A 27,809-nucleotide genomic window follows, 5' to 3' on the forward strand; every position below is an offset into this window, starting at 1 on the left:
CATAATTTGCTTATTAAAGACAGAAACTGAGACTTTGCAGCTAAAAGATCAGGGCACAAAGGTCAAGGCTTCAAGGTTCTCCTGATTTCAGGAGATTTCTGTAGGGTCTTTGAAAAACTTCCTTCACACAAAAAGCATTTTCCCAATAAATTAGATAAATAATTACAAAGCCTGCAACATTTTTCAAAAGAGCAACATATTCACCCCTAGTCTCTTTCCTGGAAACAGATAAATATTACCACTGTAATGACATACATACAGTAATAAAAACCCAACACACAAAAACCAAATGCCACACACACTCCTTCTCTCCCCCCAAACCCATAGACTTTGCAGTCCTGACATTTCCAAGCCAATGGTTTAAGTTTTCCCAACGTAGTGAGTCACAAGACCACTGAAATTAGGAAAGGCCTTCAGCAATCAATGCCCCTGCTCAGTCAGGGAGAGCAGGTTTTCCTGGATCATATCCCATCACTTTAGCATCTTCAAGGATGGAGACTGAACAGCTTCTCTGAGTAACCTGTGGCACTGTTTGGTCACTCTTACATTAAAAACATTGTGTTTCATATGTTTAAGCAAAATTTCCTGGTTTTCAGGTTGTTCCTGCTGCCTCCTGTCCTGTCACTGCACACCACTGAGAAAAGCCTGGCTCCATCTTCTCTTCCGCTCCCATTGGGTATTTATGCACATTGATAAGATCCCCCTGAAACTTCTCCAGGTTGAAAAGTCCCATCTCTCTCAGCCTCTACTGATACATCAGTTACTCCAAGTCCTTAATTGTCTTCATGGTACTTCACTGGACTCATGCCAGTGTGTCCACATCTCTTTCATCTGGGGGGAGCCCAGGACTGGACCCAGGACTTCAGATGTGCCTCACCAATGCTGAGCAGAAGCGCATGATCACCTCTCTCAACCTGCTGGGAGACTATTAGGCTACTTTGCCACAAATCTCTTTTGCAAGGTGCCTCTGAATGGCAGCACAACCATCTAATTGTCCAACGTGTACAAACACCTAAGAATCAAGGCCTTATAGTGGGGAGGTTCAAGAAACTTTTTAATTTCTGAATTCATAAAAATTTATGGGTCATACATGCCACAAATATCAGCACATTATCCAGACTCATTACAACAATATGAGCATGCTTATCATTACAAAATCAATTGATAAGGCTACTTTAAGCAGCTCAGATATTTTTTGCTCTGATCCTGATGAAGGGTAGCCTGAATCTATTTGTTTCTCTAAATAACTTCCTAACACAGAGTTAGGATCCAAAACTTCTTGACAGGAAAACAGTCTAAACCGTAGTCAAAACAAAGGCCTGTGAAACCTGTAAATTATAAATGTACTGATCAGGATATCATTAATACTAAATTGTTGAATGTAAATATAAAAACTATTGTTTACCAACAATGGTATGCAAATATTCTGTAGTACCGTGATGGCACAGACATAATACATAAAAGCATTTTATCTAAGTATGTGAAAGCTGAAAGGACCACCAGAGATGGGCACAGCTGCATACAGGAGTTAGCCAGATTAAAATAAAAAAAAAGCGTAGACAGGCAACAAGATTAAGTATAAGAGATTGCAAACAGAAATACATAATAAAAAATCTTGGAAAACAAAATTATAACATGAAGTCTAGAGGAGCCCTATGACCCTAGAGGAGGAGGGACAATAGCATAAAAACAGCTACCTGCAAGGAAAACTAGAGAATGAGAAGAGCCCAGAGCCATTCACCCTTCTGTTGTCCAAGAGCTCTCAAGCCTAGACAACACTGGCACTGCAGCTGAGGACTACCAGGGACTGCAGCTATCAGTTATCTGCACAGCCCAGCAACAGGAGGCAGCCTGGTAGATCAATGAAGGTCAGCACAGACACCTCCCCTTGATCATCCACAGACAAGTCAGACAAAGGAGCTCATTTTCCTGCCTTACAGAGGGCCAGAACCTTCCCAGAGCATTCTTGCTGCTATCACAGCCTGCTAAGCTGCTCCCACGGAGTGCTCTATGAATCCAAACAGCCATCATAAACACAGGGGATGCAATTGGAGTGCATGCAGAAAACTTCCATCACCTACTGTCAAAACCAGGGCATAAAGCTAAGGCTGACTGAGCAGGTCTCTCATCCTCATTCCTCAGAAGTTCAGATTTTACTGAAACGAACACACTGGTAAGGCCTGGGATATTAACAGCCTGATGTTAGAAGCTGCCAGGTGTATGAGTGCAACAATAAATAACAAAGTTGTGATTCTTCAGGGGAAAATTGGGCCGCAGAGAATGATCATGAAAGACAGCTTTGATCATATGGAAAATGTCAGCATAGATACTACAGATACCCTTCTCAGACTAATGTAGCAAAGAAATTCAATTTAAAAGAAGGCATTACCAAAAGTATCCTAGCATTAAGAAAAAAAAAAAAAAAAGAAAATTTAAAAGTTGAAATACAGAAAGTCAGATAAACATTGCAAAATATTTAAACAGTGCACATGAAAGTTTCTTTATGGGTAATTCTAATTGAAATGAGTCATCACCCTGAATCAGTACATATAGAAACAACTCATTTCAAGGGGTGTTAAGCTTTTCCATTAGTACTGAAAGCTATCAGTCCCTTTTTATATAAATGATGTCTGGAGATTTCAGCAAATTTGACAGTATATAGCTGAAAAGAAAAACCACCAGCTATTGCTCTTGGATGCTTTAAACACAGGCCTAACCAAAGTATTTTAAAGAGCAAAAAATCTCCTTCACAGTTCTCATTGTGTATCAAGATATTTATCCCTAATGTCATTTAAAAAAAGTCTTTGACTAGCCAAAAAAAAAAAAAAAAAAAACCACAAGAAAACCCCAAACCAACTTTAAGTTTGGAAAGTGTTTATAAGAGCAGATGTTGATGTCTGGAACAACCTTTGAGTCCTTGATGTAGCAAAAGTCACCGAGTAATTTTAGTGCTTCTCTCCTCTGCTCAGAATGAATCATTCCTAATGTGTCAGAAAATACCAGAACATAACGGACCTTTTCTAAAAATAAATTGGTTCTTTTTAAGAGCCAAAGACATCTGCAGGTTAAGTCAGGAGAACTATTCAGTTTGCCATTAATCTGTGAATCTGTAATTAAATCTCAGGTTAGCAGAATGTGACTAACAGATGCTTTTTGTTGGCAGTTTAACAACTTGACACATTTTACATGCATTACACCAATGCAATATACACAATGGAAATGCCAAGACACAAATTAGCTCTTTTGTAAAGGCCAGTTTAGAAAACAAAATCAAAAATTTCAGCTTAGAATTGGTGCCTGATCTTTTAGCATTTCTTTTTCTTCCTGGAGTGAATTTGAAAGGGGAACAAGGAAACACACTGTGAAACATAATTTTCTCCTAATAAACCTTCATCCTTGATTTTTCAAAGTTTGAATAACGACTCAATTTAATGGGCTTGAAGAATTTTCTACACTAAGTTTTCAACATAACCGTCAAGGGGAAATGGGAGAAATGGAAACATTGAAAGAAAGGTTTGCTGGTTACTAAATGCATTTTAAATACAAACAGATTAAACAACTGACTTCTAACTGAAGTTAAGATGCAAAGGAAAGCTGAAGAAAATGCAGTAGATTTGTGTTCAGTCTGAAAGAAAACAAAAACCAGCCAGTAACTACAAAAAAAATTTCTGCCATTATTATGTCTCTTATTGTAGATTGCCAATAACATTTAAGTCAAGCAACTCACTTGATCTACTGCTCTCTTTGCAAGTGGTGTGTTTACTTACAATACAGAACTCTTCAAAATAAAAATAAATACAGGAAGAAATCCTAGTCAATATTGACGGACCCTCTAATTTTTCAGCAGTAAGGGGGAGAAGTCCAACTAACAGAAATGTCACAATATTTAAAAGCAATGTTTGAATACCAGTAGCCGGAACATAAATGACAAATGGTTCTATGCACTCTGTTCCCTCCTTCCCTCCCCACTAAAACCAAAATAAAGTAAAATATCCATGAAGTATAGGAGAACTGGTATGTAATCCTCTGAGGGGAAAAAAGCAAAAAGCTATGAACTGTTAGAATTTGGCACTGAGTGAACATATTGAAGATAATGCACACACCTACAAGTAAAAGCTCCCATTTGCAAAGCCAGGTATAAGAATTTTTATTGTTATTCGAGAAATACTTTTGCTCTTTTCAACTTCAAATGGGGAGAAAGAAAATAAATTTTGTAACCACTCTCATGGAGCTTAGAAATTCTGATTTGCAATTCTGTTTATAGCTCTGAACTAAAGCACATATTCAATCAAACACACTGAAGCAATCACAACCTGTACTGCACTACTGAGTCTTTAGTCAGCTCCAAAAGAGTCCTGAAATGCCTTTGTTGAAGCAATGTGAGGAGACACATTTTAGGGCATGGAGGAGCTGATGGAAACCAAGTCTTTCCCCAGTTTTTACTACACAAGGGAGACAAGAATAGTGAATGCCACTAAGAAAAATAAGCAACAAGCTCATGCCTCAAAAGCACAACTAAATAAAAGAAGATTGCTTGCAGGTCATGCAGGCTGACATAGGGCAGGGCAGAGGGCAGAGTTCAATTTCCAGCAGAAGAAAGAAAGGATGAGAAGCTCAGAAAGAAGAACTGGCCCCAACCACAAGGGGCTGCTGGAGTGGATGTTTTCTCTCTCTCCCTCTCTCTCTTTTTTTTTTTTTTTTTTTTTTTTTTTTGTTGTTGTTGTTGTTGTTGTTGTTGTTGTGACTTAGTTCTCTCTCCAGAAACAGCAAACGTGTATTTAAATAAACCCACAAGTTCTTACTGTAAGCATCCCAAAGCATTCTTGAGGCAAACTCAATGCCCTTGGGAAATACAGCCTTGCTGCCAGGACAAGGGCAGGTGGACCATGTAATACCAGCCCTCAGAACTGATCCACTGCAGCTGTATGTCCTGGAATTTAGCCAGAACCAGGACACTGCTGACCCTCCAGAATCAGATAGGCTTTAGCGATGAGATCACAACAACCTCCATTCAACAGAGGACTCAGGGCAGGGAGCTCAGCCAGGATGATGAGTGCAAGTAACTAAGGATAAAATACGTGAAAAAACTGTCCCCAACTATGCCACAAATAGAATCTGATATGAAAGGCAATCAATCTGGGAAACTTGGAATATTCACAGGAGAAACACAGCTAAAGCAGTGTCCGAGCTCTCTACACACACACACACATATTTCTTGAAATCCTTTCAATGTTTCTTTGGTAGTAGTACAAAAGCAGTGTAATCTTAGTTCAGTACTGAGCAGGACAGCATAAGAAACATCTTATTGCATGCAACTTGACTTTCATTATGGAGACAAAAACATCAGAAGATAACTTTTTACTAAAGACATTTTTCAGGCTTTATAGTTTTTAATTCCTGGGGGTATACACAGTGACAAAAACCAACATTTTTCTTACCTATCATACACGTTGAGTAGCCAGTTAAGACACATGTCTACACAGAGAGGAACGTTCACCATATCTTTGTGCTTCTCTTCAAGTCCACTGTAGATGGTAGTGAGACAGCTGATCACATCCTGGACACCAATCAGCTGATCATTTTGACTCAACTTGTGCTGTTTGAAAACTTCGCTTGTTGTGTTCAGGTCCAACAGGTCCACTAATAACAGATTTTAAAAAAACAATAGGATTAAAAAAATAAAATAAAATAAAAATAAGTGTGAATACAGATGCCTGAACATAACATTGACACTAATTGTTCATGTGCAAAAAGTAGCAAACACTGCAAACAACTAGCCCAGTGGCCTTCATTTAGTAACATTATAGTGACAAACCATTCTCTGTGACAAGTCAACAGCATTTTGGCACTACTTATTAAAAAAATAGAATACAAACATCATGATGACACTGCACAGCTCAGAACAACATTAAAATAGCTGCTAAAGTAGTCTTTGTAATTAGAGGACCCTAACTTTAGATGCACACACTAAATTCACTAGGCTCATAGAATTCTTCATATTTACTATAAAGCAGAATCCTATGAAATGACTATCACTTTTGATAAAATGTAAAGCAAAGCAAATTCTTAGGTAAGAATTCTTTCTTAAAGGTAGTAAAAATGTACTGAGGCCTGATTAACTGGACAGCAGTTGCTAAATTAGGGCCTAAAAGAAAGCAGGGAGAGAGACAAAGGAAGGTTATTTATTGTAATTTTCCAGAACACTAAATGCTATGTTTTCTTGAAAAATATTTTTATCTGCTGAATTATAGCTTTCTATAAGGAGTTGGTGATTCAATTGATATTCTACAGGGGAAAAAAGGGTTTTGCTCTCAAAACCATTCAAATGTGATTGTGAAAATCTGGGGTTTGCATGGTGAAAATGAAAGGCCTTCAAAAAGCTCCTCTAACTCCTTTTGCAAAAGGAAGTGGAAAAGACAAAATATAAATGGCAAAATCCTCAGTGACTTTTTTTACAGAAGCAGGACTTTAATTAAAAAAAAAAAAAATTGCAACGTATTAGTATGCTTGCTACAATATACATACCATGCAGTTGAAGTATATTAAAAGCTCATACTGAGCTGTTTGTGAAGAGTCAGTAACACATTTACACTATAAATGTCATCTATCAAATGAAAAAAAGTCCACATGACAATCTCTGACATGTTGTGAAGCATCCACAATTTCTCTGGGCAATCTGTGTCAGTGTCTCACCATCCTCACAGTGAATAATTTTTTCCTAATACCAAACCTAAATGTCTTATCTCTTAGTTTAGAACTGTTTCTCTTTGTCCTATCAAAATCTGTCCTTTCAAAAAAGTTATTCTCCCTATTTTTTATAAGCCTCCCTTAGATACTGAAAGGCTGCTCTAAGGTCTCCCTGGAGCCTTCACTTCTCCAGGATGAACAAGGTCAGCTCTCAGCCTTTCCTCATAGGAGAGGTGCTCCATCCCGCAACCATCCTCACTGCTCGCCTCTTGGCTGCTCCAACAGGTCCATATCTTTCCTGTGCTGAGGACACCAGATTTGGATGCACTATTCCAGGTGGGGTCTCACAAGAGCAGAGGGGGAGAAAAGCAGTGTTAAATAAGGACCCCACATTTGCAGCCTGTGTAAATGGGGTAATTCTATCTGGACTGGAAAAACAAGAACAAAAAAAGAAGCAATACCAAGACAACATTAACTACTGTGAGCAATTATGTCAGGAACTCAATGATCATCTACCAAAAGAAGGTTACATTCCCAAGCCCTTTTCCCCTATCTACCCTTCCTCACATCTTCATTAAGTGAGAAACAATACCTCACACCTTGCCTTTCCTCTCCTGCACTATAATCGGTACATTCTGTTCTGACCTCATAGCATCGGATTTGCAGGGGTTTACATTTGTTTGGTTTTCATTTTGTTTTTTGTTTGTCTGGGGATATTTTAAGCCCTTCTCTTGGGCTTGCAAACAAATGCCAGCCATGTATTTATCAAAGAGGCAGACTGGTAATTGCAGCAAAACACCTTGCCACTAGTTTGATCTGAGGTAGCCAAACTGTTTGGCAATACACTCACTGCAGCATAATCTTCTACAATAGTGATAAAGGATGTGGATACACTGGAAAAGGCTCACAGGCGTATTTTAAAACAACATGAACTCACAAAAAGTTCACAGTGTAACCCTGACTACTTTTTGAGCTGTGGAGGGAGTGGAGTGAAGCCAAGTGAGGTTAACCTGCGATCCAATGACATACATATTGAACTTAGGAAATGGCTACTTTTCATGCCTTCTTTTCATGACTTCAAAAACCTTCATGAGAAAGAAAACTGTCTAAAAATTAATGCAACCAGTTTGCTGTTTTTGTTTTGGGGTTAGTTTTTATTTTAGGTTTGGGTTGTGGGAGTTTTGGCATGTTTGTTTGTGGGGCTTTATGTTTTCTGGTTATTTTGCAGCCTGTTTCTGCAAGGTACTTAATGGCTGGCTAAAAGCATGTAATTAGCTTCATAAAACAGACTGACAGCACATGAAATCTGCCCTTTTTAAAGCTTTGAGATGCCAGGAAGTCGTAGCTTTTGGGTTTGGCTTAACATTACCATCCTTGCACTGAAAAAAAGCAATTCAACAGACACTAAGCCTGCTAACTTCACATTTTGATCGGCTGGCATCAAGATCCCTCATACACATTTCTGCCAAACCATTCCACAAAGACCTGGAAGAGGTACTCCCAGTATTTTTGTACTAAGAAACACAACAACTCTGATGCTATACTAATGCGAATTAAGCTAAACTTACAGTTTTGGATGGCACTATCCATGGAGAACCAGAGGAAATTACTTCCATTCCTGCTTACTTCAGCACTTACCTGGCTGAATAAAATTTAGGATAGACACTTATCCTATCATGCCATTTCTGGCACGATGCCTACACAGGTTGCAGTACATTTTTGCAGTACCATTCTGCATCTGGTTAAACATGCTGAATGACCAATCCTGCTTTTAACCAACCAATGGGCAACAAAGCCTATTTCTCCCCTTTCTGCAGCAAGGTGACTTTCCCAAAGAAAAAGAGAAACCATATTATCCAGCACTTTTAAAGCAGGTATGAGTGACTGACTCAGGAGCAAGTAACTACATGCAGCTCCTAATGGCAAAATTGAGGCTACTCTAACCCCATGGAAAATAGTCAGATTTGTTTTTGTGGAGTTTTTTATTAAAAAGACCTTGCAAATGATAGCAATTCCTGCAGAGAGACTGCACTCTCCCCTCAAAGAGGGAAATGCTTACAGCTCTCTTAGTCCCTGATGTCTAAATATTCCATTTTTTTTCCCTTGTGTGGTTGATATTCCTATTAACATGCTTAAATTTTAAATCACCTAAAGGAACTCAGCAACCGAATTCTGAATATACATGGTGATTTTGTTCCCTTTTTGCCTTTCAGTACTATACTTCAGTATCAGGGGCATTATAAGTTCCTGAAAATGAGCTGAATGCTGCTCAAGAATAAAACTGGTGCTACACAGTTGCCCAGTACATCTCAAACACAGGATACTCTCTGCCCCCATACTTCTGCTACAGTGGGAAAGCACTCTCACTACATCTGCCCCACAAAATCCAAGACGGAGAGGCTAAGAATTTGCTATTTCCAACTTGCAACATTTCTTATATTCTTGCAAAATACATACACATATATATGAAAATGTATGTCTCTGCAGGAATCGACCTGTCAAAAAACAAAACAAGAAAAAACACAACTCTCTCTTTTAAAAGGAGAATGAGGAAAATTTGAGTAAGTTTCCTAGATCTGAGGTTTTTTGACACTTAACAAGAAGAGAGATGGCATTAGCAAAGTTTTCTAAAGTACAGTTCTCAAATGAAGGCTCTAAAGTGCAATTGGTCCTGAATCTGCTTGTAAAGCCCTTACACTGCAAAGTCAAAATTTATCAGGTGCAAATAGAACTGTGCATCCAGCTCTAGCTGTGCTTTTGGGAGCTCCCACCAAAAATGCCTTTGACGTTATACACACACCATGTCAGTGACATCAATTTGTCACATTTTACAGTGATCACAGTTTTTGATGATTTATTTTGCCATTTTCTTTGCCTTAGCACATATGAGCCTTTCTGCATCCAAACACCCTTAAAATGCATCTCCAATTAAAATAACAGGAAATGCAACAGAAAACTAAAGTAACTCAGACCAAAAAATGAATGGCAGTAGCACAGAAGATGACTCTTTCTCCACCTAAAAATAAAACCAATTCTTTATCAAGTACACATATGGAACAAAGATTTTTTGGCTGCTGTCTCTTCCCATGTAGGCCAGAGATGGGATAAACAAACAGCTTCATAGATAATAAGGTAGTTTAGACCTGTAGAGATGAGTTTCACTCCTAGCTCTTTCAAAGTGGAGTATTCTCTTTACTTCTTACTATTTCCTTCTGTCCTCCCTTCCAAACTCCCTCCTCTGAAACTGGAGATAACAGGAGGACACTTCTGAAATCTGTGAATGAGGAGGGCTAACCATGGCAGTTATTACAGAAATTGATTTATTTTGCAGTAAAAGCAAGAGGAGAAAGTATGTCCCTCTTCAAAGCTTATTAGAAGTAATAAAAGTGAGGCTTGATCTATACAGGTCACTAGAAAAGCTGTATGTCTGACAGAAACAGGCAGCGAGATCAGAATCTGTCACATGTAGTCTGGTTTTTCCCACTCTTCCCTGAGGAGGAGCTCACACAAGGAGAAATTTACTCTGCTTTCTGATCTCTTGCTTTGCTTTTTGTTTTTAGGTACATGTTGATGAATACCTTATACCCTGTACACTGATAAACTAAAAGCTCATAATGTTCTTTCGTCTTGCTGGGAGATGAAGCTGTAGTCCTTGGTGGGACCACACCTTATGAAGAACTGGCAATAGGTACTGGGAAGAGCCTGTGCTGTGCACAGATACAGGCCAGCTTTCTGGAGTAGCTAGCTACAATCTCAGGCATAGCTTCCTTTAGTGACGCATATCTGAAGTCCAGCTAAGATCAGACTGCTGTCTTCTAGGCTGGAAAGAAAACCACCTGGAGGGAGGGAAGGGATCCCTCCTTGTGCAAGTCCTCTTGTGCTTGCACCCCTAGGAGGGCTTTGCACTTCTTGTGTTCCTACTCAGACTGCAGCACTGTGCACCCTTTTAGGGCTGAAAAGTCCTTCCATGTCAAGGACTCCTAATTTGTAAGAAGAAAATTTAGTAACATCATACAACTTTCTACCATCTGTTGCCAATATGTTTCAAAAGGTCTTAAATCTACAACCTTTACTCTCATTCACATCTCACATCTTCTTCCAAAAGTGTCTAGTCTCATTTTGCTTTTTCTATTTCACCCTATTTTTTTTTTTTGTTAGATGTGTGTTCTTATGTTTTTCATCTTCCATAGTTTTTAAAATTCAGTTTGCTTTGCACAGGACACTCAACAAGAGCACAGATTCCCCAGTGTGGTACTTGCTGCGTGACTTGGAGAAGTCCCAAGTCCACAGGCCAGGACAAGACCTCCTGATCTATCACTTCGGAGGCTGCTAAAATTTGAATGAACATGGTAGTCATGCAACTTGCTGCTGTATTAAACCATAGTTGTGATATAATAGGAAATGCTTTTAAAATACCTAGCAATATAAATAAATAAATGTATAAGTAAATAGATTTACCTATAGAACAGAAAATTTGAGATACAAACAATTCTTAGTAGGGTTACCATTTCAACTTATCTGCAGCACCTCTCTTTTATTAATTTATTTTATTTATTTGCAACAATGACGCCTACTGTTGGCAATTCTTCTTGTCATTTTGTTGGTTTGACAGTGTGTCAAGGATGTCTCTGGTCAACAGTTAGTGTCGTTAGATTGATGCTGACCCTCCCTTCCCCAAGTAAGCAGAGAAACCATTTCCCTGAAAGGCCCAACTCACAGCACAGTGCTTTCTGCAGCCGGCGGATTTTGATGGCCGTGCGGTAGGCGGAGAAGCGCACGTTGTTCAAGTCAGCTGAAACAGCAGAACAGAAACATGAGCAGCCCTAAAAGCAGAGCCCATTACTTTCCTTTACATATAAATCTTCATATTTTGGAAGAAGTGTGAGATCCCTTCTCTTCTCTGCAATGAATTAATAGGATATATCAGAACAAATTTAAAAACCTGACAAGTTGGGACCTCAGTCCAGTTCGCCTTTGGGGAAAGCCTCCTGACTCTGACAGACCAGGACCCTAAAGAGAGAGGCCCTCCAGAAATGCTGACCCTATCCTGGCACGTGTAATACATACATATATACAGGAGAGTTTTATCTACATTTTAAGCACTGGTACATAGTTCCCAGACGATTGCTCAAATACTGTAAGTTTCTCAAATACTTTACAACTCCATCAGATAACACACATGAAACAGAGGGCAGCAAATTTCACAGTAACAGGAAAAAATGGCTTAAATTATAACTTAAATGCCATGACTTGGCAAACTGTGCTTTAAAAGGGACAGTAACACAGTTGTAAGCTCTATTTTAGAAACTGATTGGTACAGTAACATTTTTTTTTCCTCACTTAACAGTAATTTTACCCCTCCTATCTTTAGAATGGGAGATTTCACAGTAAATGTTGATGCTAACAGGGCATGTTGAACTAGTTGTAGCATAATACAGTGTAGCTTTTACTGAAAAGATAGCTGCTCTATTTTATTACCAAAATTAGTTCCTTGCAGATCAGTGCCCTGGTTTATACATGCAGAGAGCCTGTATCATTGGACAATTCCTTGTGAAGTTAAAAAAGAAAAAAAACACAAGGTACTGCATTAAGGCATATGGTCAGGGTATATGGTTCAGAATTAATATTGCCAAGACAATACATGATGTGACCAAAGCAGGTGGTTTTGGGCAAAGTGTGTCTCATCACAAAGCAGGAAATGCTGTTACACTCAGCTCATGAGAACTCAAACATATTCAGTATCCAAACACAGCTTTTACTCATGGAATAGAAATCACAATGTTTTTACGAATGCACTCACCTAAGGACTGGAAGAGATCAGTCATTTTAGGATGATCCCAACAAGTTGTCTGTGTCTCATGACTACAAAGGAAGAAAGTAATTAAAGTTTCAGGAAACACATATATGCACTTTCAAAGAATAAAATCTTAAAGATATTCTGATTTTTTGCATTAAGGGGCAAGAAATCCCTCAGCCCTAATTAAAATGCATAATCTGTACCATCCAGCTACTTGATTTTATAATCACAAAGTTAGTCAGACAATAGCCCACCCATATTTAACAATATTTACTTTTGATTCTCATTGTGATAGTAAGAGCTGGACTCTGACCCTGCAGCTAAGACGTACATTAACATGGTAAAATACAAAATTTCCTGTGCTGTAAAACAATAAATACAGTTGTAAAAACAATTTGAAAATAAAAATCTTGAGATTTTATTTCAATCTTATTTGCATATCTGAGCACATGCATCAGAACACAGACAATGATGTTAAGCTTCACCTGTAATATTTATTTAATATGTAACATCATCATTTAGGTTGGAAAGGACCTTTAAGATCCTGGAGTCCAATGGGAAGCCTGATCACCATTCACACAACCTATCAATACATCTCTTCATTTAGGGAACATGCTCTACATTACAGTTCACAGAACAGAGACTCCCTTAACCTACTGTTAAGTGTAGTTTCCAATTTATCAGGGTTTCAAGTAGGCAGCCATAGAGGTCAAAACATGCATTATGTCAGGTTCACTGAAATCTCCAACTCCCTTCTACAAGCCACATTTTACTTGTATTTATCAATATTAAATGCTGGAATGATTGCACATTCTTGTCTTACAAAGTATTTACATTTGAATTAGATTTGCAAGGTAATTAATCAGAGAAGTCATGTTAAAAGGATCATAGGATTCCCTTGAAAAGTTAATGAAAATGAAATTATGTTATGTTAGCAAATTTAACAGTAATGCTCAGAGAATGCTAATTTCACATTTGTTTCTATTTAAAAATTCTTAATATACCCATTTTTTTCGTGAATAGAGGGATATTTGGTTGTTAATAATGACTTTTAAAAGGCCACTTTGGCATTAAACAGTGAACTGTACCATCATTTATTATATATAAGCGGATGTACCTCAGTGAGCGCTCAGTAATTTATCATCAATGTTTATTTTTTTTTACCAAGAAACCAACCAAGAATGGACCCTTTTATGCTACATGGTACAAAAAAAAAAAAAAAAAAAAAATTGTAGAGAAAGTCCTTGCTCCAAAGAACTGCAGAAACAGGACATGTACCATAAATGAAGGCAAACTTCTAACAAAGTGCTGAGGACCTTTTTGTGTATGCATTAGCCTCAAACATATACCAGTGGAAAAAGCATGAAATGGGTATCTGTGCATGGGACATGGTCCTCATTTTGTGGTCCATCCACCAGGATAACCCTTTCAGCTTAGAGTCTAGCCTATGTATTCAGAGACAGCTTCTCCCCATCATCACTCTTCACACACTGCCATGGATGTCATTTGTCTATCTGGCACTATCACAGCTTTGTGAGGTGTTTTTCATGGAAGTCCAGAGGCAAAATATGTATTTCCTATTAATACAGTAGGTACAAATCTTCTTTTCCCTCTTTGCGATTACTCCCTAGTCACTGACTGAACATGACTACATTTAAACAAGAGAGATTTATACAATAATCAAAAAAACTTCTATCACACTTTGATTGACTCTCCTCAATTCAGAAGAAAACATTTAAATACATCTTCCTGAATAGAAGCTTTTATTTGATTTCACTTTGATATCATTATCACATGAATTGCATCCATGTTTCAAATTTCCAGTAAGGTGGTTGAGGCTCTGGTAATGCTAAACTCCAAAGCTAATGCACGCCACTAAATCAGTGGGTTTGCACTTTTTAGAAAGACACTTCTAAAACAGCACTATGCTTATCTCTGTCCAGAAGAGTAATTTTGAAAACAAGTAAATTGACAATCATTTTCCCGTAAAAGGCACACCAATAAATCATCATGAAGCCATCAACAAGGAAGAATATATTTAGATTTTATGCTTTGCCATGGTAAAGGCCAGTGACTGTCCAGCATTCTCACCCTGGTGTCAAAAGACTACAGTATATCAGAAAAAAAGAACACATACAGCTTCAGTAAACACTGAAGTAAATAGGAAAAGCGAATAAAATATAATAGTTCATACTGCTCAGCTTATTTAATTATCTCAAAACTACTCTGGAAGCTGCCAAATGTCTGCACTATCATGTTAACAGGATGCCATAAATATCATGTTGTCCATTTAGAATTGTTGACTAAACCCACTGCAACTGCCCACAGAAATGAATACAATATGTGATCAGTTTGATAAAGCTTGTTTTAAGCACATGGCTTTAACTCAAATTCCCTAAGCAGCCACATCCAAAAACAAAAAACCCTAAATCAACTGGTGATTTTACTGTCAACATTCTAAGTGAAAAGGATCTTAGGATATTCTGAGAAAAAAAAAGCCTTAATAAGACACATTTAAACTTTTATATTAAATGTAAAGGTATGTGGAAGCACTGTGACAGACGCTGTAAATACATGTATACAAAGAAATATATTTCCCTCTATTTTAGATGTTGAAATATCAATGCAAACACTGCATGTAAACTACATGCAATTTAGCTGAGTCAAATCCTGTTTACTGCCTTAGAAATTATGATGTCAAAACTAGCTGTGATCATGGGGACTATGTTGAATTGCAGCTAATATTACCAAATTCCCTGTTTTCTGGCATTAAACATATGGTTCCATGAATAAATGTATTTCTGACTGGTGGGAAATATTGTGAGGATATTCCTGAGAGCTGCAGCAGAAGTGCAAAGTTTATTTAGCTAGGTCCAGAGACCTTTTCTCTTTTTTCCTTTCTTTTTTTTTTTTTTAATTGCTAAAAATATAGGGGGGAAAAAAGTACTTAAATACTTGTATAAATCCTTGTCTTTTTTTTTTTATTCCCCCTCTGGAAATATATTCCATTACACATTTGCAATACTTAATTAGGATGTGGCTATAGTTAATTGCAATTTAGATTCCAGCTTGTAAGTAATTTATAAACCCATATGCAATGAATAAGAGCTGATTTTACCAATCAAATGTTATCCCTTAAATCAAGTTTCCAAGAATTAAGAGGAAACAACAGTTTCCTTATTGAAATTGTATACTCTAAATACAGAGTTTAAGTACAGTTTTATCTGAAAGACAAAAATCACTTTAATAGTGACAACATGACATACAAAAAAATACCTTTTTCCTATTTTGTGTTCACTTAACATGAAGCAGAAAAAATGAATGAGATATCAAAAACTTCTGTGTCCTGCACTGTAATCTTGTTTCTCCATTTGATGCAGTAAATACCTGAACAGCTAAACTTTCTCTTTACAGAAAAACACAGAACATGAAATTTATGCCTAATAAAATAATCACCATAAAATATTTTTCTGTTCCCATTTTATTTGCAAAAGAAATACATTTATGCCAAATCACATGAAGATCAAGGGGCTTTTAAAACTTATCACTCAGTTTCTTTCTATGCCACACAGAATTTGTGAGAAAGGAGGCCAAGAAAACATCATCTGGTGCAACTGAAAAAAGGCAAAAGAGAATCCCCTCCAACACCCTAAAGTCACTACTACCTGACAGCTGCTAAGGGACGACAGAGGGTGAACATGACTGTGCCAGCCTAATCCCAGAACACCCAGCAAGAAAACACTGGCAACAGCCAAGCAATTCCGTACAAGGATCCTGCAGAGAAGAGGAATGGGCTCAGAGTGAATGAATCACCAGCTCAACAGGCTGTTCAGGTCAAGGGAGGCAGCAGCTTCACTGTCACGGGCAGTGCTGCTACCATCACCAAATATATCCCATGGGGAAGTTCATTTAGGCACCAAAGCCAGACTTTTCTGGACAAAGCCATGGAAAAACCACATAATTGTAAATTTAATAAGAGCTATAAAAAAATCACCTCACTGAACTTCTGAAAAGATTTAAATTAAGCACTTTACCAAGAGCAGAGAAACCTGCAGAGTCTTCTGTGAGTCTGTTACATCTACCATGGTACTTTTGTCCCAGGTCACAGTGATGACTGTGCAAAAAGCACCTTCTCTTGCAAGTACTCTGCTAATGCCAAGAACTACTCATAGAGAGAGGTGATATTAACTTTGATTGAAGGTGAACAACTGGGCCCATTATTCATCTTGCTTGTAGATGGCACCAAAAAAAAAAAGTTTTTCAAAGTGTACAGGAGCCCAGGGTACAAGATTGCATTCTGTTCGGTGGGTGGCATAAGGAGGGATTTTTGCTGTTACAGAAGTGAGCTGCTCTACAGGGCAGTAACACAAGTTGTATGAACATATTACATATTTTTTCATGGTTTAGTCAGGAAAGAATTAAAAGCATTTCACTGAGAAATTATTTTGTTGTTCTTGTTCCTATCAAAAGAATGAGATATTCAGAGCAAGTCTTCTAAATATCTTCTGCCAAACTTATGGACCCAATATGAGCCACACAGAAAAACATGCATCCGTGAATATATTACTTGACAAAGCAATGTAATTTAAAAAGTCTAAATGCATTTGTGTAAATTTCACTAACAAAAAACCATGATAACCATGAAATACTCCAAACTACAAATCCCCCACATATTAATGAAGTGCTCTAAATCTTACATGACAAACATTTGCCCTTACAATCTGTTTCTCATCCATTATGCTTGCTGGCAGCTTTCTAATTATAATTGGCAAAGATAATCCATTTTAAAAACACTTCCTGATTGTAAATAAAAAGCTGAGAAACAGTTAGCATGTCATTTAATTTCTGCTCTAGAAATAAAAGAGCAGTCTTATTGAAATGAATGGATTAAGTTCAACATCTCCAGGCATTTCAGGATGCTCCTGGAGTTGTGAAAAAAATTCATTTGTTCTTTTTCAGCTTTTTTGTACAAGAAAGAAAACTAGAAACATGTTATGGGTATTTTTTCTCATTTCTTACCATGGACAAGGCCTCTGTTGATAACCACTGGTGAACACCTGAAGAAACAGCACTCTGACATGATGTTAAGTACCTTTCTGTTCCTATAGTAATTTGCACAAAACATTACCCAAAACCAAACTGATCGTCAATGAATTGACAGCACTCAGAACTCTGATTTTGCTACCCTTGCCAAATTTCAAATGGCATAACATCCCCACTTTACATCATGATGTTTTATCTAGATACTGCATATTTTCTTTTCTTTTTTTTTTTTCTTTGTTAAAAGCCCATTAGAAAATACTGTTTTGTGGTGAAAAGAGTTGGCGTAATGCATCATAAGAGTATTGTACCTCAGAGGTTGGTAGAACAATTTATATGCAGATATTTTGCAATCACTCCAGAGAAATGTGCTACTGCATTTCTTTAATTGAAAACAAAGACGAACACAGGAGCTGGTAATTGAAGAAACTCTCAAACCTTCAAACCTGTATTACCTCCTTCTGTAAATTAGATTTTGTTTTCCCTTCTGAGGGAAACATCTAATACTTCTAAGAATAAGATTATGGATATAATTATAATAAGAAAAAAGAATTTTTTTCTCTCACTTCCATTACTTCTCCCCCTCTTCCCCATACAGGCATAAACCAAACCTCAGCAAAGACTTTCTGAAGAGCCTCAAAAAATAGAGAAGCAGAAAGCATTTTATTCCTGTCTCCATAAAGCTGAATAAAATATAGGAGTTGATAAAATAGGATTTCTAAGACACTGGTGATGCCAGCCACTTTGCAGGATTACAGAAAAGGCAAGGCAACCATGGAGTTTGGTATCGATCAATTTAATGGTTGCAACAAGAAATTGCTCTCCCTATGTAATGCCCTGCATGAGATTAAACTCACTGCAACCTCTTCTGTATTACCCTTTTGTTTCTTCTGCACAGCACAAATATCTAATAATTTATGGCATTGAAAGGTACATGACTGAAGAACACTTAAATTATAGTTAAAAAGACAAACAGTGAGAAATGCTAGGTAATTATGCTTTCTGCATATTCATCATGTTACCCTCATGGATGTTTAATGATCATAGTATTTCATTTATTATTTTGTTTCTCTTTAGAATATTTTTATTGAAAGCCCATGTAATATAGGCTTTATTTTTTTCATTTACTGTAATGGAGGCCAACGATATCTTATTTGTATGATCCAAATTGTTATAAATGAACAACAACAGAAATTTTTCCCTATTACATCTCAAATCATTACAAACCAACCTATGAAAAGCGTATTCAATGGCAAGTTTGCCAAACCTTTTGTCCAAACCTCACATATTTATTACCTAAAGTGCACTGGTAAATATTGTGCCTTTTGTGCTGCATTCCATTCCATATGCTCATTAGCTCAATTTAAAAAGTATGAGAGACAGTGCAAGTTTTTTTCCCAGCAGCCTCAAGATTTTGCAGATTAAGTTTTTCATTGAATTTTACTGTGACAGAGAAGACACAGACTACAAAAGTAAAAAATTTTCTATAACTAGAATTCACTTTCTGAATATTTTACATTTCTCATTCAAGGACACTGACAAAAAGCTATCAAAATGAAGTAAAGTTATGAAATCATGGTTGTCTAAAAAAGGTGTTCTTATTCAGAATTTAAGTAATCTGATTTCAATTAGCATTTATTTCCCTTTCAAAATTAATTTTTGAAACTCCTCATTTTTCAGCCACCAATCATTGCATCATACTTCTATTATCCTTTTTCTGCTATACCATAAAATGAACAACTGGTATCATACATCTTCCCTCTGAACATAGAAGTCTCACTGTAAATACAGTCAGTTGCTCTCAAATAATAAAGTTTTTGAGACTTATTGCTGCTGCTCCTTCTACTCATGCTGTACTTTACATCAAAGGCAACTTGAAAGACATTAGTATAATTTAAAAAAAAGAAAATTAAGTCAGTTTCTCCCTCTTTCCTAGCTTTTCTTTCTATATAAAGAAGCCATCATTAAATCTTACTGACTGTTCTCTTGAATTGTCTTACTCATGTAATCACTCCAAACAAGTAAGTTTTTCATGTCAGTATTGTTTTTCTCTGTTCTTTAAATTGTGTCTGAAATTAAGTAACAGACAAAGATTTAAAAGCAAAGAGAACTCTCCAGCCTGATCATAACAAAGCAAATGAAGTTCAGAATCAGCTATTTTCTGATTTATCTTCCACAACCCTCTGATTTATCTAGGTGCTGCTGAAAACAATGTTTAGATCAGTAAGAAATAAAAAATGTAGGAAACTGCAAAGGTCAGTCTGCTTTCTAGACAGTGAAGCTACTGAAATCATCAAGCTTTTTTTAAAAAACAAACCCTACTAGTTACATGTACTTTTTCAAGACACAAGAATCAAGACATTGCTTTAGCAGCATGTATTATGTTGAAAGATTACTGGAAAAGTCTTATTTGAGATGCAGTAGTTAATTCTGTTGACTTCATTAAAGCCATCCTGAAAATAAAACAGTGGTCTCTGCGACTATAAAGACCTCAATCCTACACTTCAGCCCCCCTACCAAACCTTCTCTGAAAGACCATTAAAAACAATTTCTAAGAGATGTTGGGGTTTGTTTCTGAGCCCCAACTGGTTTCATTCCACAATCTAGCTCTAGGGCCACCAACACACTACCGTGGGAGCAAGGCCACTGTACCAGGGGATACTCTGCCACCAACTGGTGTGCTTGAACGATTGCACCTAGTGCACATGCTGGGAAGATTTTCTTCTGAACCACCAATGAAAAAAAAATCTCAAAAACAGAACTTTTGCTGAGCTAGGGTAAAAGAGAGCCTCAGAAACTCAGAAGAGTGTATTAGATAAGAAAAAAAAAAAAAGGATATACATATGAAATATTCAAGTTTAAAATCCTTGCTTTGCCCAGCACAGATCAGAAGGTACATCTTAGTTTGCTCCATCTGTTCCTATCTTTGTTCCCCAGTTCTGAATGAACTGGTGAACTCCACAGAAACCTCTGAGGGCAACTCATGCCCCCAGCTCCAGCTATTGACTCTGATAAGGTAGAACAGGAACATGAATCTTCCAGCATCCACTAAGGACATATCCACAAGAAAAGATGTCAAGTTTAGAGTAGTTTTCCCCTTGCTTTCTGTAGTTTGCCACTTCAGCATTTTCCTTGAATTACTGCTGCAGGTGTGATCATTTTAACAGTGCTTCTGCCTGAGTCTGAGCAGGGAGCGTGCCTCCACATCCAACTTCTACATCCTCTCTTCCTCCATTGGGAGGGAGGCAGCAACCTCTTATCCAGTGTGTCACAGATTTTGCTGCCTCTTACAAAACTTTCTAGCAGAAGCACAAATGCTTTTATAGAGAATTCAAGGATGCTCATAGCAGGTTTTTGCTTTTTCTAGTTACCTACTCAGAGCCTTTAAAGAAATTAATCTTGGTATGGCAACTTAGAAACAACTGCCACATCTCAAGAATGCAAACAGATTTGATCGACAGATTTATTGCTACCTGCTTTTCAAAGCTTTCAAGTACTTGTAAATCATTTGAAGCACAAAAAGTGGCTCTCAGAGTTTTGAGCAATATGCAATAGCAAAAAATCCTCACTTACATTTTTTTTTAAAATGAACTATCTTCAGAACCAATTCACAGTCACCCTACAGACTTAAAAACCCTACTGTTTTCCCAAACCCAAACTGATAACATTTTAAACACAGATTCCCTACAGCCTAAAATGAACTACTCTGGATCTTGTTTATACACTGTACCTTCTTAAAATTTCATTTACCTTTCTAGTAAAGACATATCCTCCTCTCAAAGCTGCAATATTTGACCTTAAAAGTACAGGAAAACAAAATAAACACTGGTAGAGTAAGAAAAGCAAAGATAGGGATCGTTCTTTGTAGAACACATCAAGATCTCCACACCTCTGTAACTTAGGCATTCCTTATTATTTTAAAAATAAGTTTCTCAACCATTTCTCCTGGTAATCAAGGTATTTAAAATTTTTTATAAATATTCACATCACAGTAAAATTTACCTTAATATCAATCACTATAAAAACTTCCATAAAGTAAAGAAGATGACAAAAGGACAGTCAAGGCATGCCTATTTTCAAAGGAATTTTGGCCAAAATGATGAATGGGCTCAATAGATATTAGTCACCACTGTTCCGCTCTAGGTTATGAACTTTGTAATTTTAACTATATTATTTACTCAGGGTTTTTTTCCCTCTACACTTTATACTCTGAATGATCCACATACACAAGAACAAGTCCAGTTTGAACACTGACAGTGTATTACACTGGAGTGCCTTTGCCGTTTCTTATGTGAGTGAGGCGTTTAATTAGTGTCTGTCAGTGACTTATTTTTACATATTTCTAAATTACAAAGAACACAAAGCAATAAACATGACTTTATAGTATAGGCAGCATAACACTACATGGAGAAAGTCTCAATAGCATTTCTGGCAACGACTTAGTACTTATGTTTTTCTGCTAGGTTATGGTGAGAGGACCCTCTGTTATACTTAAGAAAAAAAAGGAATGAAGGCAAACTTACTTGATATAATAGGGCACTTTGTTATGTGAAACAGATCTCTGCCATGGAAACTGTACTGAGGCTGAGGAAATAAAGAGAAGATTGTTATTAGAAAGTACCTGTCATATTTAAAAAATCTAACTATCCTTTATTTATTTTACAATTAATATGGTTATAATAAATTAAATAGAAACAATTAATATTTCCCAGACTACTTTCAGCAATTAGAAAAGCAGCTGAAGAAAATTATGGCAATCTATCAGGATGATTACAGGCATCTTTTTGATGTCATGCTGGAAATAAAACAAATGTGATGATTCTACTTCAAAGAAGGATGATAAATTCTGAGCAAGCAAGCTATCCATTTAGGGAAACTGCAGACACTTGTTTACCTACCTCTATAGGATTATTATCAGTTTATGCTTTTACAATAAATTATTCCACTAGTATAAATAATGTTCTGCAACAGAACAAGAAGAAATATCAATCTTGTTTTTTATTAGTTGCAACACTTAGTTCCTATTTGCAACTCAAATTAATATTGATTAACACTGTGCGGCCAAAAAAAAAACCAAACCAACCAATTAAAACCTGTCTTAGCACTTCTTGCTAAAGAACCGTAATCTTTGCAGAATTTATCAGATATCATCCACAATATCAGGAAGGCTTCTGCACACTGAGTTGAAAAAGGCATGAAGTTATACATGACACGGCAACTCTGCTGATCTAAAGATCCCAAGGGATAAAAGATAAAAAGTGTTTGGGCCAACAAGACTGTTGGTGCTAAACTTAAAAATAGCTATTTACTGAAAAACCATAGGGACACATATCAGAAATTACTGGACTAAAGGCTGGGTAATTAGGGTTTTAGTATGGAAAAAACTCCTTGAACTAGATTCCCTGTGGAAGTGGAGACTGAAAGAACAGGCAGGAAAAAGTGGTCACCACAATGAGATGAATTTACATTGCACACATATGTCAGTGCTTCTGACACAGAGTGCCTGCTCTTGGGTCCTAACAGCCCCCATTTAGAACCCTGGTAAAATGAGACATCTTTGATCCACACTGGATCTCAAGTAATTAAACTCTCAGTTAATGTAATTTTCTGCAAGCTTGGCCCACTTTCGGATTCATCCCTCTCTAGGAAAAAAAAAAAAATCCACTTGAAAGTAACTCTCTTCCCTTCCCTAGAGACCTCTCAAAATTGCAGTGAAGCCTTACAAGCTGTATAAGCCCCATAGGCTGTTGCAGCTACAGACAGAGATAGGTCTTGCCCAGTGACCAGCTGGCTGGTGCCCAAAGGTTTCATGGATGTGACCTCTACCTAAACCACACAAATTATTATGGTTCATAATTTCAGAAATATTCATGTCTTGAACAACAGATTAACTGGGAAGAATATTTGGGAAATTACAGGAATAAAGTAAACCACTTTTTTACCAGAAAAAAAAAAGGAGAAAATTCCATCTTTATTTGAAGAAGATAACATTTGCAACAAAGATGTAGGTAAAGAAAAAACATAGTAAAGGCTAAATGCTCACATAGACATAGCTTGCTAAAAAAGTAATCCTTAGGCCTTCATGAATCTGAAAAAAACAGTAAAATCAACCTGAAAGGTGAAGGTGACCATCAGCTTCAGAGTTTAATTCTCTAGTGTTGCAATTTGGCACCTATGGTGGCTCCTGCAGGATCCTGTTCACATGAATTATGGCAGCTAAGTAAGAATTTGCTTAACTACAATTTATTTGCTATGACAGATGGAGATATTCTGCACTGATATAAATATGAACTAAACAATGTAATCAATTAAATTACCAATTATTATGGAACAAGTAATATTCTTTTTATTTGGGAGCAACCTTCGTAAAACTCTCTGCTGTATAAAAGTCTGGAAAATGAGATTACCATTTTCTTTTAAAAATCACTGATGAAAACTGAACATTGTAGTTATCAACTTGGTATTCACTAGCAGGCCTGCAGATATTAGCACGGCTGACTTATTAGATGCTTTGAGCAGGCCACTGGAGACATAAGCTGTTTGTTAGGGAACATGTAGAATCAGTGCTCTGTGGATGTCCGTGGATTCGTCTTAGAAAGCATACAAGAAACACAACAGAGTAGTGGATCAGACAGTTTTGGAAAATAAATCACTTACAGAAAAATCAAGTTACTATTTCTAAAGGCAGGAGGCAGCAAAAAGCAATCTTTTTGCAAAGGATAATGGATTATAAGGATTTCCCACCTTTTTCTGTGTTAGGGATGCATAAAATTTACTGAGCAGTAAATAACTTGAAAAATGCTTACCTTCCATCTCAAAACCATTGAAAAGCAAATCAACCAAATTCTGCCTCCCAATGAAGGGAGGGGACAAAGAGCTCAGCAAAAAGGGGGATTGTAGATTGCAATGGCCTCCTAATACAGCTTTACCTCAGACTCCTAACGCAGAACATTTTACAAAGGGCTAATATATTGTTTGGTAGTCTTCAAAAAGATCTTCAAGTCCTTTCATAGCGATACACGAATCCATGCAATTGGTGTTCCAAGAAGTCAGACACTAGTATCAAATGCTGCACTGTGTCTTTTTAGTAAAGAAACATTTCTAGCCACTGCCGAGATGAAATCACTGGACTAACAGGGCTGGAACCAGGGTGCTGGATAATCTCATCTAGGCTCCCTTTCCTATAAAAGGTTGGACAACATGATCTTTTGAGGTCAGTCCCTTTCAAACAGGGCTATTCTGTCATTCTTTGAATCTGATGAACAGGCAGAAATAGGTGTTTTGCTAGCAAAAATTCCTGATTATATGGTAACTGGGATCTAGTCAGTTGAAAATGGTGTGATGGTTAAGTTATGGTTCCTTCTTAGTATTTGGCGGAAGAGTAACAGGTAGGTGAGGTAAACTGAAAATTGCTGCTGTCAGATAAGCACAGATAATAGCCTGCCCTCTAATTCAGAAGTGCAACTTTGGAAATTAAGATTTGCAGATGTCATACATACATAATCAATCTTAGTCTTAGGAGTTTGAGACTGTTTTATTCAGACTACTATTCGTTCCTCACGGCCAGGAGTCACTTATCGCTGCTAAAAAGGTTTGAAAATTTTGATTTAGAATACAGAGTCTTTCAACCTGTCAGGATAAAGCCTTCAACTTTCCAGATTTAATGATTTTTTCTATTATTATTTTAGTTCAGAAGTTACTGTCTCTGACTTACATTTACCAGACACTAGATCAAGTTGTAGGTATAGGTTCTTTAACTCTGTCTTCTTAAAGCCCTAGAAAAGGTTTGGTTGTCATTTTTTTTGGTTTTTTGGGGGTTTTTTTAGGACACTTCAGCTGTAGTTGGTGTGGAGAAAGAGATTGCTATTGGCAAATGGTTTAAATGAATAACTACATATTATTTGTTTTTCCAAAACCGTGTTACTTAGGTGTAATTCTTTGTGGTATCTACCAACACGGAAACAATCCTGGAAACTTCCCCCTTTTTACTTTGTTCCGTAACATAAATTGAATGTCTCCTTAAGCCTGAAGAATATTCCCTAAACACAGCTGAGGAATGCTGATACGGCACTGCATAGTCTCTGTGGACATAATTCTATGAATGTTTTAAGCAGCAACAAAGCCGGTTAACCACTCAGACTTGTGAACACGGTGTTTTATTGTGGCATGTTGCAAGCCAATTCAAGGAAACGATCCAGGCCAAGACAAACAAAACCAGACAACCTTTCCTGGCAAGTTTTACATGTGGACTCTTCCACTGAGTCTCTCTCAACTAGAATAAGAGCTACATTCTGAGAAACAACTTCTACATTGCTTCCTAATCTGTTTTGTTTACAGAGACTAGACTGACTAGGCTTACAAACAGTTCATTTGGCATTCTTCAGCAGTGCCAAAGGTAGCACTCCATGATGTTTTGAACAAATTATTACATAGGAGTACTGACCAGGTTAAATGTTTGAGACTACAAGAGCTACAAAATCACTGTGGCAACAGCATGAAATATTTCTAATAGGGCTTTATAAAAGAAATAAATTATATTCTTTTAAAGTTGCTTGTTTATTCTGTCAATTTAAAAAAAAGAATAAATGGCTCCAGGAATTGCTGGTTTGCATAACAGATGTAATATTTTTATACACTGCATTTGGCTTAATGAAAAACTGTCAATTCAAAATAAGAACATGGTTGTAACATAAGTCAAGGAAAAAAAGAAAACAAGATTTATTTAGTGATTTAAATTATTAAAGCAGTTTAGTTATACAGTGACATACATGACAGAATTCTGAGAAAGGACTGCTAATTTTGTTGACTTCCTAACTCTTGCAATAATGTTTTCTTTTTTATAGAAGCTCTCAGTTAAAAACTGGAGAGATGATTGGGTTAAAATTCTGTCTCATTAGCTCTGGTGGCAGGTAGGCAGGAACATCAGGAAATGGACCTCAATACCACAACCTGTCTATGTATAACAATTACATCAGCTCAGCTTTTCCTCTCTTAGTAGATGTAAGATTATAGGCTTATACCTCTGAAATGTTTATTAAAAAAAATGCAAGGATAGGTCCTGAGGAAGCGATGCGTGTTTGCTTTTCCCAGCTCTTGAAGTTCTAGGAACGTAAGACGTGGAGTCTTTATAAAAAAAGAAAAATCTTTTCTTCCTTTGTGCCATCCCAGCAAGTGTGGAAGCAAAAGGAAATAGAAGAAAGAGTTGGCAAAGGATGAAAAGATGTGGTTGCGAACATGCCAAGATTCTGGAACAGTCACTGGTCAGACATTGCAGCAGAGGACAAAGAACAAAGCAAAGAGGGTACAACCACCTCAGAAAGTGGGAAGCACACCAGTCAAAATGTCAATGAAGTTATGAAGATGAAACACCCCTACAAAAACAAGGAGGTTGATAATATCATGGAAGAGGAACTTCCTTGAGCCATAGGGAAACCTGGAGTAGAGATCAGTCAGTGTTTGAGAAAGCCATCATTTCTTACATGTATCTATTAATTCAAGGAACTTACTGGAAAGAAAATGTTGTGATGCAGGTCCAAAATCTCGGTGTGCCTCCTGTAACTGTTTAAGGCGATCCTCTACAGACACCTACACATAAACACACACACTCAAAATTACATTATATGTACTTTGCTACACCAAGGTCATGATAACAAAATCACTTGTTTACATTTCTTTTAGTGAAATCAATTTTTTTGTGTGACTCAGCAATTATTTGACATCCACCCACTTAAGGCTACATAATTTTCTTTCATCTGCTTAATGAGAATCATGTTTCTGTCTTGTAGTGTTCTTGTGTGAGAACTGTAGATCAATAACGAACATCAGTAGTTTCATGGTGACCACAGCCAACTGCTGAAGTTTCTGACCTCTCCCAACCCTACTGTTGTCCAAATTCCCACAGTCAGCAGGTTTCAGTTGGATTGCGTTGCTCTCACAGCTGCCTTTCCAGCACAGAACCAAGAACATTTTGGAAGATACTGCTTCACTGGCTGACAAGACTCCCCTGAGTTTAATTGAAACTGCAGTAGCACACCCAGCAGTACTTTGGTAGCTTGGTTAACTAAATTTGAGAGGACACACACAATACCTGCCCCCCCAACAAAACAAAAAAACAAACCCATAAACAAAATTAGAAAAGAAACCCCATTACCAAATGGTATTAGGAAAGGAAAGGTTTGGTATGACACAATAACAGCTTTGACTCTCAGGAGTAACTCATTCAAAACTACTGGCCGAGACACTGGTGCCCAGGTTTTGAAAATTCACTCCCACCACCCTCACTAGA

At 37.1% G+C, this 27,809-nt stretch overlaps 1 protein-coding gene across 7 annotated transcripts in view; it reads right to left on the reverse strand.

The window, feature by feature from the left end:
• UTRN (utrophin) overlaps positions 1-27,809 on the reverse strand; it is a 349,507-nt gene that overhangs the window by 46,890 nt on the left and 274,808 nt on the right. For all 7 annotated transcript variants that reach the window (XM_066178907.1, XM_066178906.1, XM_066178908.1 and 4 more), the window contains 5 exons: positions 27,031-27,109; positions 22,048-22,108; positions 12,488-12,549; positions 11,405-11,479; positions 5,439-5,640 (listed from right to left, as the gene is read on the reverse strand). In XM_066178907.1, the coding sequence (XP_066035004.1) occupies positions 5,439-5,640; positions 11,405-11,479; positions 12,488-12,549; positions 22,048-22,108; positions 27,031-27,109 (479 nt within the window). The remainder of the gene's footprint in view (positions 1-5,438; positions 5,641-11,404; positions 11,480-12,487; positions 12,550-22,047; positions 22,109-27,030; positions 27,110-27,809) is intronic.

Source organism: Chamaea fasciata, unplaced genomic scaffold (assembly GCF_029207755.1).
Source record: "Chamaea fasciata isolate MVZ Bird 193981 ecotype frontalis unplaced genomic scaffold, bChaFas1.0.hap1 SCAF_3, whole genome shotgun sequence".
In the NCBI taxonomy this organism is placed as follows: Eukaryota; Metazoa; Chordata; class Aves; order Passeriformes; family Sylviidae; genus Chamaea; species Chamaea fasciata.